We start from the raw sequence: 14,517 nt of genomic DNA, 5'->3' as shown, positions 1-14,517 counted from the left end.
GGTATTTTTCAAACACATATTTCCATCTAAAGCTAAAAGAGAAGGGCGGAAATGTAGGTTATAAATAGGAATCAAAAGCGCCCTCCTGTTTATTGCAACAAGATGACAGAGACACTGAAATCTTTGAAAGTATGAGTGCTTTGAGCTTTTTACAAGACAGGTGAAGAGAACACATGTGTTCAATCTGTGTACCAGGCTCGCCTGGGTCGGGCGGCTCTATCGTAAAAGAAGAGAGATTACAAAGAAGTCTAATGAAGACACTGATCAAAGTCTGTAATGCTAATACATAGCAGGTGTTTTAAACCTTTTAATACCAACCGTTCCTCTGCGAGGCTTGCGCCTGTATATCTTTCACAGACCGGGTCCTTTCGTCCTCAGTTGGAACCAGCGGAGAACTTTTCAACACCACTTCAAATGCATTATGAGCTATCTGCTGACCTCAGATGCTCAGTGGGGGTTATGTCCATGTCATACACAAATACTGCTACATATTCTGTTACAGCTCAAAGAGGTGTTTTTGGAAAATATAATATCTGCTTTGGGGCCCCTCTATCTTCAGCTGTACAGCACCTGGGCAAAGGTTGTAAGAGACCTGGCAAGACTTGAGTTTTTGGACTATGCTCAAAGCACGATTACTACTTTTTTGCAGGAGTTGCAAAGCTGTTTTTGATTTCCATTCATTGAAGGCAGAAGTAGACCCCAGGAGAGTACTAACGGTGGCAAAACTGCTCTGGTTTAACTCAGCGACAGATTATTCAACCTAATTGCAGTGCAATTATTTATTATTAATTTACACTCACATGGGCTTATTTTAATGACATGAAATAGCTTTACACCTGACCTTCATGGTGGAAAAAACACAGTCACCACCACGTGTTAAAAGATTACTAATATACTTCTTGCACATTTATAAAAAAAATATTAATTTAATATCAGGTTTAACATTAAACGGAGATGGGATCTATTACCTCTTATTAAAAAAAATGCATTTCATTACGTTTCGTTTAAACCCACTTCCGGTTTGAGTCAAATTACAAGTGCGGTTTTCCTGGCACGAGAGTTCTGTGAAATGTAGTCCTAAACGGATTTCTGGTGACGGCTTTCAAATAAACCTTCGATTTAAACTAACTAAACTAGGCTTATTAACACGCACGCTTACAAACAATTGATAAAACATAATTAGGCTTATGTTTAAATACCGACCTGAAATTCGTCTCGCTTCAGCCATATTATATAGACTACATTTCCCTGCACTCCGCGCGATGAGACCGAGGCACCGTAAACAGTACACCAGGAACATGAAAAGATCGGATGACAGTGAGAGGGAAAAGAGGAGAAAGGTATCGCTTGTAGTTTTCTCTCAGTTTGCCAAGCACCACATGTGGTTACAGAGTTTGTAAGACACCGTTCACTGTGTCCGGGACGGTATTGCATGCGCTTGTTGGCGGTGTGTGTTCATCTGAAGTGTGCGTGTCTGATGCTGCTCATTGCCCGAGTGATGTTGTCATTCTTTTATCGTTTGATTTCTGTCTGTGTATGCGCCGTTATCCGGTACACGCGCTTGAGTTCAAGCCCGGCGCGAGGGGAGTGTTCTCGTGACTGTCACGCGCTGGAGTTTGCTGTAAATGTTTCGTATGGCAGCAATAAAGTCAGACAAATCATGGTGGTAATGAATGAAGTCAAGAGAAGTAGAATCAGGTGTCTCTGTCTCTCTGTTTGTTTAATTTGCGAAACGTATAGGATTGTTTAAGATTAGACGCGCGATTCATCCGTGAGCTCTATTTGAAATGAATTGGATGAATATTCAGATACAGTGACAGTCAGAGAAATAACAGACAATCCCTGGAGATCCCTGCTGCTAGAGGGGTCTATACATATAATGAATTAATTATACCTTTTATATTGTTTTATTAGATGACAGTAACTGTTAGTCTTTACAATTCTTACATTTTTAAAGTGTTTGTTTTTTCAGCCACCATTTAATCTTGTGGTAAAGATGTTGTGGTTTGCTAGTGAATATATCAGTAGTGTGGCATTTCTGTAGTTAGTAAAGATGAGCTGTTAGAAGGGGTTATGCTAGCAGATTGTTTTTATTCCTCTTTTTAACTTTTATATTCTACTCTATCTATTATGTGATCATTTTTGATCATCTCTCTGTCTCTGATGGCATGTTTGTGGATAATGTTTGACAGGAGGGAATCTATGTAGCATGTGGTTCCTTTGGTTTATTGCAGCTGGGAACATATGAGCCTCAGCCTCAGAACTTGATCCAGCTGCTCCTCAATCTGTATGACACAACTACCTTTCACAAAACTACCAGGATGAGGGCAGAAATGGCAGATTATACAGATTAAGCGAATTGTGGGTATTTCCTTGATATTAAATGCAGATCCATGTAATCATAACAATAAATTAAAATAGACTGAGTATATGGTTGTTTTGGCTATAAACATTAGTGCATTTCTGCTTAATAACTGGGATTTGGACAGAATGTCACTAGAGAGCCTGTGAACTATCCATTTTAAAAAATACTTTTATGCTTTGCTCAGTTCTGCCAGGCATTTCCTAACCATATGTGGCACATGTGCATGATAAAAGACCACTTACATTATCATGCTGTAGCCTGCTGTTGAAAGGAAGGACTGTTTGCTAATAGCTTATTAAAGACTGACTTCATTCTTTTAGAAGTGGCCCTACATTGCAATATAATTTGATTAGGGACATTGGACAATCAGAGTTTCTGGTAACATTGCAAATATAACCTTAAAGTATTAAACTATATTTTTAAATACCCCTTTGACCATTTTATTAGAATATGGACACAACATGTTTTTTTCAATCCCCACAGAGTCAGCTGATATAGGGGATTATCACGCTTCCGGGTTTCGTGGGCAGGGCTTTTCAACTTTGTGCATGTCCTTTCGGTGCAGTTAGGTAATCTACGTAATTATCTGTACTTTTACTTCCAACATTTCTACAACACCATAGTTCCTTTACGTACCTTTCTCAACAACTTTTAATTTCAATCTGGACCAGCAGAACTGGCATTACGATCCACCGGAAGTGGACGTGCACAAAGATCACTGAAAGCGGAAATACTACGTGTTACACTGGGGCGGTTTCCCCGACAGGGCTTATCCTAGTCCCAGACTAAAATGCATGTTTGAGCTGCCTTAATTTAAAAACACCTTGTACTGACAAATCTTAACATATTAGTAGCATTGTTTTGTCTCAAGATGCACACCAGTATTTTTTGTAAGGTATGTTTTGTAAAAGCCTAGACCTGAATTAAGCTAAACCCTGTCCGGGAAACTGCGCAACGCTCAGGGCCGGCCCATCCAACAGGCAATACAGGCATTTGCCTGGAGCCCCGCGACAAGACGAGGGCCCTCCATGCATACAATTATTTTGTCATTGCATAAATCTCATGGATGCGATCAGCAGGCAATATGTGCTACATGTGCAGGGACCTTATTAATTTAAAAAAATAGGGATCACAAAAACAGTAGGTGAAAAAATAAAAATATTTTTATTAAAAACTCTCAAATAAATCTTAATTTTGAAGAAACTATGACAGAACAATGAACACATACTAGATTCTTAATTTATTAAATGTTTTTAACAGAAACCTCTGACAGGAAAAGCTGCGTGATGAAGTAAAAAAGGGTTAATAAACCCAAACTGAAGTGCTTTCTATATGACGCGCACTACATAATATTAAGCCTTTATACAACATAAATGGATTATACAACATATATCTGCACAAAATGCAAGACTTCAACTAAGTTATATACAGAAAGTTTAACTTCCGTTGTGGATGTGCACCATAACAGCACGCTATAAAACACGTCCAGGCAAAGCACAAGCTTCATAACATTAAGCAGCTTTAAGTCTTTTGCTATTATTTTAGCGATTAGCTGTGTCGTGTCGTCCCCTACCTGTTCTCAGTCAAGATGTAATGTTAATGCTCGTATGGCCTTCTGGTATCTCTTGGCATTTGATGTTTAAATATAAGATGATAACCCATTGAACTTTTGACGGCGCTGTACATTTTGCACCTGACCGACTGTATTTCCGAAAATCACGGCATCCTTTTTAACCATAGTTCCTCAGTGATGTGAGGTGTGGCCGGCTTCACGGAAACGGCGAGATCGGTGGGTTGCCGCGCATTGCGCGGATCGGCGGGTTGCCGCCTGAGCGGTGTGCGGAATTATCTGTTTGTTTTTGAATCATGCATGGTAATGTTATGTCATACGCCGGTCTGCGTAGCTCAACACGACGTCAAACACGCATCGATCATTGATGCCATGTTCGAGTAATCGAGCAGTTGAGTACTCGTGCTCATCCCTAGTAGGGTTCAAAAACATTATACAGAATACGATATCACCCTATAGTAATTATTCAGTATTAATATCCATGATTTTTGTATTGATACATTTCTGTAGTTCTGTTGCACTATAATAACATTGCTTAATATGTTTCACTTAATAAAAACTTTACATTTTCATTTTTGTGTGTTTTAATTTCACTTCTTAAATTGCAGTGCTTATGAAAATTTTTACACCCGTGGGGCCCATTTTCATGTTTTTGCCTAGGGCCCCATAACCCCAAGGGCCGACCCCTGCTCGCTATTACGGTTTAATCATAGCAGCTGTACTCTGCTACTTTTGTTGTGCATTGACTTTTCTGTTTTTACTTCTGCTTTTATTAATGTAAAGCTGCTTTAAAGCAATTAAAGAATTGTCATATAAATCATATGAGTCATATAACTAAGTCATATAAATAAAATTGAATCGAAAATTGATTAAAATTTTTCTTTTATCAAAGTTGTGAATTAGTCAATTGCTTTTCATTGTTATTTCATCTGTTAAACATGTTGTATTTCTTTACCCATTGTGACTATGTTGGCCTATGTTTCTGCCTTTTACTCACGTCAGCATTGTATTGTGATGAGCATTGCCTTTGTTTGAGAAATAAAAAAGTATTTTCTGTGAAAGCTGAGTAGATAAGGAATGAAGGATAAGAGTTAAAGCACATCATTTCAGAGCGGCAACGTACGTGAAGAGTTACAGTGGGTTGCCAGATGTTCAGAGGCTTTCACTCCTCCCAACCTATCACTCAGTGAGTTCTCGGCTCATTGGCTTTCTCAGTTCGTGTGTTTGCTGGAGCAAGCTGTTTAGGTTATTTCACTCCTGGACACTCATTAAAATGGTTTGTGTTCCCCTTGGCAATTCTGTTAAATTAACAGCTAGCCTTAGTTCAGGCGTGATTATGAGGCCACACAGCCAGTCTTGATTAATCAATTTCTCCCACAAAATGTTCCTCTGTAAATTAGTGTTAAGGTAACGATTTATAGGTTCTAATGCCGAGCTGCTGTCATGTCGGAGCTGATGTTTTAGCGGGAGGTGGTGTTGCTTTCGGCATAATCAGCAGCTTTTTTCCCCCCATAGCTTTTCCTTCTCTCCGTTCGTCACCACGCGCCTACGTCCTATTAATGAGTCTATAATAGAGAAACAGTGTCGGACAGCCACATAAAACACACTCAGGAATACGTAATTAGACCCGTGTTCAAGCCGCACCGGGGGCAGATTTATATCCGGAGACTGAGTGATGTGAAAGGTGAAGAGAAAATAAAACAAAATAAGGTAATGCCGTGCGGCTCATGACTTCTGGTTCTGGACATCTGAAAAGATGGAAAAACAGAGGAAAGAGGAGAGGGAAGGAGTGAAGGAGGGTGGGAGTGTTAGAAAAAATACTGCCACAGTTGATAATGATGCCATTACACTAATGGAGGCAGCAAATGAAGTAGCAGGCGGACACCGTGCTTTATTGCCATAGGGGGTCGTTTCCTGCTGCATTCCTAATGGTTGGAGCCGCCGGTATTGATCAGGCCATCATACCGCTAATCCACACTCGCATTACTTACTGCCGCAATGCCGTGTCAGTCTTTCTACTGCTGCCACAACCTGCCACCCACAGCCACAGGCCCTGTAACGGACCCCACAGAGCCTGTAATTCAGGGCCCAAAGATTGGATGGTGGTGTGGAAGTACACATTATAGGATTTGGTCGATCACTGTTCCTTTAATCAGGCCTCCATTGAGAAAAAGAGAGAGAGAGGACTGAGTGATTAAATATAGGCATATGTGTTTGTTTGATTAAGAGTTAAGACATTATCTTGTCTTCAGCATTTTTATTGTTCTGTTAGTGTGTGTTTTAGCTGAACGATGAGTCTGCTGCTGTCTTCTCTAATAGCTGAGAGCTGTAAATAAGTCTAGGCTGATCCATACCCTTTTGGTGGAAACATCTATTTAACGGCAAGGGATAACACTAGGCATTAAATTGTTTTTAATTAAACAAAATCTGCCTCTGATCCGGCAAATTTAAATGAAAGGAATGTAGATTTAGCGTGTTTTCGTAATTGAGTCGTTGCTTAAAGAATCAGTGTCACACTTTAAGTGGATTAAAAAGTGAACCACTTAAAGCGCAATAGAACCCATTCACACTGCCTTGTGAGTCGTGCACTTAAAAGTAAACGCAGTCTACGTTGTATTGTTTTTTTTGTAAACCTATTACAATGTTGGTGCTGGACGCGCGAATTGAGCGTTACCGTGTGATCCGCGTGACTTGAAAAATCTGAACTTCGGTGGATTTTCGCGCCACATTAACCAATCCGGAGCTTGCTCTAGCAGTGACGTGATTACAGGAAGCGAGCGGAGGCAGAAACACAAAACAACAATGGAAGACAATCATCATCGCTACACGAGACATCTTCGTACTTTTACAGGAATTAAAAGTATCTTGTTTGGAAGAAAGTGAGTGAGGAGGTCGAACAATCTGTTAATTTTACTCACTTTGAGCCATAGACCGTTTCATCCGGCGCACGTTTGGTGATGCGATAAGTGTCTGGTCCGAACTTTACTTCCGGTTTCTGTTTGTTTAATGGTCTGACTAGTTGCTGAAACTGAACTCTTAAACAAATACCTCGTCGAAAATAACAAATGTTTTGGGTTCCTATGTAATCTACATGTGGTTTATTTTGCTTGTTATATAAATAAACTACTTTAAAAGGACTTTGTTGTTATTTATTCTAAGCTGAGTTTACCGGAAGTTACGTGATGACCACGAAAGCCACGTGTTTATGTTGTTACTGCTGAAACCGTCTATATAAGCCCCTCCCATGACACAAATGTATGCGTGAATGTCTCGAATGACTAGAATTTAATGCGCGAATGAAGCGAGTAAACTCAAAATGTTCAAGCATCCAACTACGCGCAAATAGCACGTTTTTGTCGCCTCTTCCGCATCTGGTGTGAACGCAGAGTAACATTGGCAAAGGCATCCACAATTTCCTTTTGAAATCAAAGTTCTGGATGTTCTGTGATATAACTATTGCAGAGGCACACATTGCGATGTCGATTCTGAAACGAAAAATGTATGCAGCCAGTTCTTAGATTATTAAGTTGTCTTTCATAGTTGGTAGGTATAAGTTAATGTCTCATTTACTTATATTAGCCCTCACCCGGTGATCTGCTTATCTCAAATGACCTTGATTACCATGTACGAGCAGGCCTTACTTTAACACATGCTGCGCGTGTTGTTGTCATCTCCAAAGCCCGAGCAAGCCGGGGCCGTCAGTCTTATTTTTCTGTATCAGCATATCGGCACTAACCTCTGCCCTCCGCTAATCAAACACTTCACCTTAAGGGAAACATTCATTCAGCCCTCTCATTATGATGGCTTCTGTGGTCATAAAGATGTATATTTATATTTCCCCATCTCGTCGCTCGGCTGTTGCAGGGAAACTAGATATTGATCTGGATATTTAGTCATTTCTTTCTGCCGGGACATCAATATTACGCTAACGTGTGTGCGAGCCACGCTTGACCCTGTCCCCAGTCTCTATCTGTCCTCCCATTGGAGTTTAGTGATATACTATTCTGAAAAGCAAATCAATGAGTGAATATGAAGTTTGAGGAGTAATATAAGGCGACCCTGAGGCCTATAGCAGCTGCATTGATCCAATGTGTGGATTACGCTTGATTTGTTTGTTGTGAAGCTTTTTACCTTTATATCATCAGGGCAAACACACTCACACACCCCATATCCTCAAAATAACTTTTATGGTTATTGTCTACATTGCCTCCATTGTATTTGCATAGAATATTGTTCATTAAATGCTTTAGGGCTTCACTGATTATATCTATTAGATATTTATGGCTTTTATTATGGGTATTTGTTACTTATTTCGACCTTGTATGTTTACTTGGAGTGCATTTGTTGTCATCCTCAGTTATAATGTATGTCAGTTGTGATGCGTGTTGTGATCCAATTATGTTTCAAATGTCACATGACTAATTGACGTAAACTCAGCAGTTTTCTAGTCAGTTTGTCAATGTGTATGTGACAACTGTAAATTCAGGGGGGGGGGGGGGCTGTCAGCTATTGGCTGATCATTGGTGATATGTGGTCAATAATCAATAAAATCGATAACAATAGGCCTCAAAAATGCTTTGAATAAACATAAGATTGACCTTGTAACCTAGACATCAACAATTCAATTTTAAAGGCCATCCAGTCAATTTTGTTCAAATTGTATTCAGGATTTGAAAGCCTTGTATTCATATTGTAATGTTTTGCAATGTGTAATTATATAAAAATGATATATAAAACATATTTTTTTTTTTGCAATGCATAACATTAAGTGTCTTCCAAGTCCATCTCCTCTGACTGCAGCCTTGAACAGCAGGCTACTTTTTTGCTGTTTATTTGTGAATTTATTTTCTTGTGTTATAGCTCACCTTTTCTTGTAAAGAAAACTAGCTAATGGCAGCTCTTTGCCCGACATCTGCTTCCTATTGCAAGTCCAAAGGTCCCCCTTACATTGGATCTACAGGAGGCCACTTTCACTACAGCCTGTAAACACTAACTCTTAATTTGTACATCATAAGTTATGTTCTATAAATGAGGGGAGTGAAAGTGGGCCTGTGCACCTGGCTTGTGTGTGGTTTGGGGACGAGGCAATGCCCCATAGCTCTGCCAGTTGGAAGGCTGTGTTTACGTCTTCGTGTGCCAGAAAGGAAAATGGAGATCCTGCCCTGCCAACCTACTGCTGGGTGCACACAGGCAGTAGGTTTAAAGAGGAAGGCTTTTGTAGAGGTTCCCATGAATCTGATTGATTTACCTGCTGTCGATTTAGCACAGGTATTCTGTATAAATAAAAATACTCTATACAAATAATTTTTTTGTGGGGGTACTTTTGGGTACTATAAAAAAAGAGATGTTTTAAATGTTCTATTCAGTCTGTTTAAAAAAAGTTGGATTTTGGACTTTTAATACATTCTAATTGGAACTGCTGTTTTTGGTATTTAGTAACTTACTATTATTTTAAATCGAAAAGTTTGATTAATTCTAAAAAACAATTATTTGTATCACTGTGGATTTAAACAGTGAAGACACATATTGTCATCAAACTACTTTACATACTACTTTGTTTTATTTTTATGTGCTAATTTCACAGACTTTTGGTTGGTTTGTTTTCGTATTGCAACAATCACAAAATTTGGGGGTATAAGGGCAGTGGCTTTAAATCCTATTCCTGGAGGACACCAACAGTCCACAATTTGAACTCCCATTCTGGCACACCCACTTTTTTACATTGCGCTTAACCCTGGTTTATCTTCTGTCTAAACCCCGCTTTCAACCCTAGACTAAGGATCGTTTCACACTTGTAATTTAGAAGCGGGGTTATCCCTGAAATTAACCCAGGGTTATGAAACCCTGCTCAGTTTGGCCTGCTTTTGTGGGATCAACCCCGCAATGCAGTGCCAAACGCATGCAGTGTGAAACAAGCAGCTAATCAAGGTGTTCAGAGTTGCTTGATTATCCAGGTAACCCAGGATTCCGTTAACCCAGGGTTTAGAACAACCCTGGGCAGGGCTCTTAAAATCCCGAGCCCAACGTCCCGGGGCTATTGGACCTTGCAGTTGGGCTACCAAAATGCATCCGCCCTGCCCGTCAGGCTATCTTGACTTATAGGGAGGAATATATATTTAATGCTTATGCATTTTCTCACAGATTTGGATGGGTAATTATGGTGTATGTAATTCAGGATTGGGTATTAAAATCATGTTTGAATGGGCGTTCACTTTCGCTAGTGTGCAAAGCCTCAAACTTTACAGGAAGCAAGCAATACTGATTTGTCATTGACGATCCGGATCTGTTGCACAGAATTTTTTCCAACGTCGTCCTGTCAGTCGTTATATCCTCACGTAAAAAATTAAAGCATTAAAGTGATAAAGATTGCATATGCAGTAAAGGAAATTGGGAAAAAGGCTACAGTATATGTGACCCCGTGCAGAACTCGCTCTTAAAGCGACAGTAGCCCCTATTTTTCTAATTATCTAATCTGTAACTGGAAAAACATTGTATGATTCAAACTGTGACTTTTGTGACCCATTGAACCACTATTAAATGGTGAGGATATCCAGTGTGAAGATGAGCAAGAACAGCTGGCTTGCATGGAAATCCAAAAAATGTTTTGTTAAAAAAAACAACAGCATCAAAAACAAGAAGAAGAATAGCAGAACAAGCATTGTGGTCAGTGGGCCTATAGGCTTTGTATTGGAAAATTTGGCCCTGTGCTATGCCCACAACGTCAAGTGGCATTTTCTTATCTGTGACTTCAGTTAACATTTTAGATATTTCAGTTGAGTTAAAAGCAAATATTTGTATTGTAATGATTGTAATTTGATTATTTTAGGTGTTTTTTGTGTTTTTGACAGATGTTTTGTCTCAATTTTCTACATTAAAAGTAATGTCTTTTTTATTCGGGCTATACTTGCAATCATTTCGGGCTACCAATAACTAAAGAGTGCCTGCCCAAAGGGCTACCAGGGATTTCGAAATTTTGCGAGCCGTGCCGTGTTAAAGGTCCCGTTTTTTGAAGCTTTGATTGTGTTTACAGTACCCAATATAACACTTGTTCATGTTTCATGGGTAAAAAACGTGGTATTGTTCACACAATTTACTTATCTGCATAGCACTTTTTTCCCTGTTCTAAAAAGCGGCTGATGTCTTCCTTGTCCTATGAAGTCCCTCCTTCAGAAATACGTAACGAGTTTTACGTATTGTGTCGTTTGTTTAGTGTGTTGTGATTGGACAGCCACTTAGCTTAGCAGAGCTGTTTGAGCCAAAGCTGGTGACTGACGTATTCATGTGGGCGGAGTTTAGTCAAAAACTCTTATATTGACGTCATTCAATCGGGAAGTAGAAGGCTGTAGTCCAAACCGGCCGTTTGCTGCAGACTTTGAAAGGGCCTTCTGTTAAAGAAAATATATCGCCTGGCAGTGAACTTTGAGCTTTATCATTTTGCAGGTATTATTTATGCACTAACAGCAACATTACACACTAACTTAAGTTTGAAAAATGGGATCAGGGATAACGTGACCTTTTACTATTTCCAGTGTGAAAAGCCCTTTTGAGTTCTCTGCTAAAAAGCTAAATTTGTTGTGGTTGATTAAGAACCAAAATCTACCAGGAATATGCTGGAAGCTAGATAAGGGTGTTTATCAGGTCATACATTTTCCGTTTGGGCCTAATGTTTTCTGCTGTGGTCCACTTAAAGGCTGCATCTGAAGGATGAAAGAGGCAGTGTTGGCACATAAAGGTAACTCCATGACACGGATTCGGACAGTCATCATAGACAGCCTAACAGAATTTAAAATATAAATCGAGAGTGTCTTTACATTAGCCAATCACTTAATTAAAAACTACAACAGTTACTACTCACTAGTAATGCAATAGAAAGTTATTGAAAGTGAATATAATTTTAATTGAAGTAAATAAAACTTCAAATCATTCAAAATTGTAATCCAACCATTGCAGCCATTTTATGTTTTCGAGATTGATCCTGCTTGACCAATCCCCTTCGTCATGCACACACACTACATAGCATTGTGAGATATAGAAGACAGCAAAGAATACATCTATGTTGCCATAAAACTCGATCAGATAAAGGTATCTCAGGAGACAATGGATTTGGAAGTGCCTTGATGCCTTCTGCCTTGTAATGCAACCTCCGAAGGCAGCATTTATAGCTTTCGGACAAAACCATAGTTTTTATACTTAAAGAGTAACATTTTTTTCTTACTGACCCTTCTAATTAAAACTGGTATTTTTTGCTGTGACATTAAGATGAAATGCCCTCTTTAGATGTTAAACCAGAAACTGTGGTCACACACATGCTGTGGGTTTGCTGTCGGGTCCGTTGTTCTTCTTCATTAACAACCTTTTTGCAAAGCCTGCATTTCATTGTGATTGGTTCCCAAGACAATTTTCAAAGCTTTAAAGGTTACGTTCTTCCTGATCCCATTTTTAACTTTAGTTAGTGTGAATGTTGCTGTTAGAGCATAAATAATACCTGCAAAATGATAAAGTTCACTGCAAGGCGATATATTTTCTTTAACAGAATTCCCCTTTTAAAGCCTACAGGGAATGGCCGGTTTGGACTACAGCCCTATACTTCCTTGTTGAATGATGTCAATATAAGAGTTTTTGACTAAACTCCGCCCACAGGAATACGTCAGTAGCCAGCTATGGCTCAAACGGCTCTGCTAAGCTAAGCTGCTGTCGAATCACAACATACTAAACAAACTGCACAATCAGAACTCGATACGTATTTCTGAAGGAGGGACTTAATAGAACAAGGAAGACATCAGCCCGTTTTGAGGACAGTGAAAACAGCGCTATACAGATAAGTAAATTGTGTGAAAAATACTGTTTTTTTACACATGAAACATGAATTGCACACTGTAAACACAATCAAAGCTTTAAAAACACAGAAAGAATGGGACCTTTAAAGTGATGTTAGGATTTTTGTTATCACTGAGGTTCAAAATAAACCTGTGGTTAGGGCTGGGTTTCGATTCAAATTTCAAGAATCGATTCCGATTCTCAAGATCTTGAATCGATTATCAATATTCGATTCGATCAGATCTGATCCGATCTTCGAGATTTAGATAAGTGTTTTTGAAAAAAGCATGTGTTTCCAGCTGTTGCACAATGACATAATTTGGTTCCATTACCTTTATTAGCCGCCTGAATCCCACGTTCTCAACAACAGAATACCGGCGCATATCTTTACAAATGAAGCCCGCAATCGCCTCAGATATTTTGACAGAGTGTGCAGAATTAGTTGGCTGTTGTAGAGTTTGTTTCAGTGTCATCTGTTGCATTGCTGTGGCGGGCTTTGATATGATGTCTTGATGATGTCGCATAATATGGTTCCTGAGATTAGTAGTATTTTCACAATACTTCACCTCCATTTGGCAGGCTTTGCAAATTGCTTTGCTTTTGTCAAGCTCGTTCTCTGCATTGCTTCTGAACCGGAAATGGTGCCAGATCGCAGCTTTGAGCGTTTTATGGAGTTTTCAAAACAACCGCTTGCTTAACGTTACTGACCGCCATGTTCGTTGTTTTAATGTCCTTCCACCTCGCACGCATGCGTGAATTATTAATGAGTAAGTTATTAATTATTAAATCGATCCTCTGAGTTACTGATTGATCTTTAGAAATTAATATGAAAATCAAATCTGAATTGGTGAATCGATTTTTTCAACCTGTGGTTGTTAGTTATTGACTCATTAATGCTCAGAATTTATCTAGATATTAGTCATGTTCGTTGTGTGTACCATACTGCACGAGGGCAGTTTTCTGCCTTGCCATCATCGCAACTTTTGTTTGCCATCACCATACCAACAGGTTAAATGACACCTTGTCAGCTACCCAGCGTGTGATGCTCTGGTTTCAAGTTTTGATGCAGACGGAGTGAAAGAGAGAGCAAGTGTGAGCACTCGAAGGGTCACTGATGCATGACACCGGCCTCTCATTACTGTCTCTTCTGCTTTTACCTACACACACACACTGGCTTAGTTGTGAGTGAAGGTCTTTTGAGGGGTCGACGTTGGTATGCTTGGCGTAATTTTTCTGTCAAAATACTTTCTCTTTTTTGCTGTCTTTTTGGCTCTCTCACTCTCTGTGTTCCTGGTCATTCAGCAGTAAGTTCACCCCGAACTACTGTCAACCACACGATCAGGCCTGCATAAAGAAGGCTTCACTGTTTTGCTGTCTGTCATATGCTTTTCTCTTTCATTCTCTCTGTCTCTTTGTTTTTCTTATAAGGCCAGACCTCTCATCTCTCTCTTTGTTTATTTAGATGAGATCAAGCAGGGTTAGTGGTTTGAGTCAGTTGTTATGGTGATATGGAGCGGACATCTGTTCTTCTAACAAGACTGAATGGAAGGTGTCCCATAATGACATCAAAAACCAAACAAAAAATGTGCTAGTCTATCATCTAACCATATTTTACATACGACAGATGTCATCAAGTTTTAGTTAAAAAAAACATAACATAAAATATGAGTTTGACCTCAAATATGTTCTGAAATCTGTTCCAAATCCTAATAAGCTGAGTTACTTAGTTTTTATGACTTCATAAGTGTGTTTTCGAGCTGATCAA

General features: G+C 39.3%; 1 protein-coding gene across 2 annotated transcripts in view; it reads left to right on the top strand.

Moving 5' to 3' along the window:
- Positions 1–1,134: 1,134 nt before the first annotated feature.
- fto (FTO alpha-ketoglutarate dependent dioxygenase) overlaps positions 1,135–14,517 on the top strand; it is a 168,566-nt gene continuing 155,183 nt past the window's right edge. Inside the window, exon 1 of one of the 2 annotated variants that reach the window (XM_055205511.2) lies at positions 1,135–1,340. In XM_055205511.2, coding sequence (XP_055061486.2) covers positions 1,188–1,340 — 153 coding nt within the window. In that variant the 5' untranslated portion in view covers positions 1,135–1,187. The remainder of the gene's footprint in view (positions 1,341–14,517) is intronic. The other variant, XM_055205505.2, reaches the window with a different exon arrangement.

The sequence above is a fragment of the Misgurnus anguillicaudatus genome, chromosome 21 (genome assembly GCF_027580225.2).
Source record: "Misgurnus anguillicaudatus chromosome 21, ASM2758022v2, whole genome shotgun sequence".
In the NCBI taxonomy this organism is placed as follows: Eukaryota; Metazoa; Chordata; class Actinopteri; order Cypriniformes; family Cobitidae; genus Misgurnus; species Misgurnus anguillicaudatus.
Note: the sequence above shows the minus strand (reverse complement) of the source record. Positions and strands in the feature narration are given on the sequence as shown.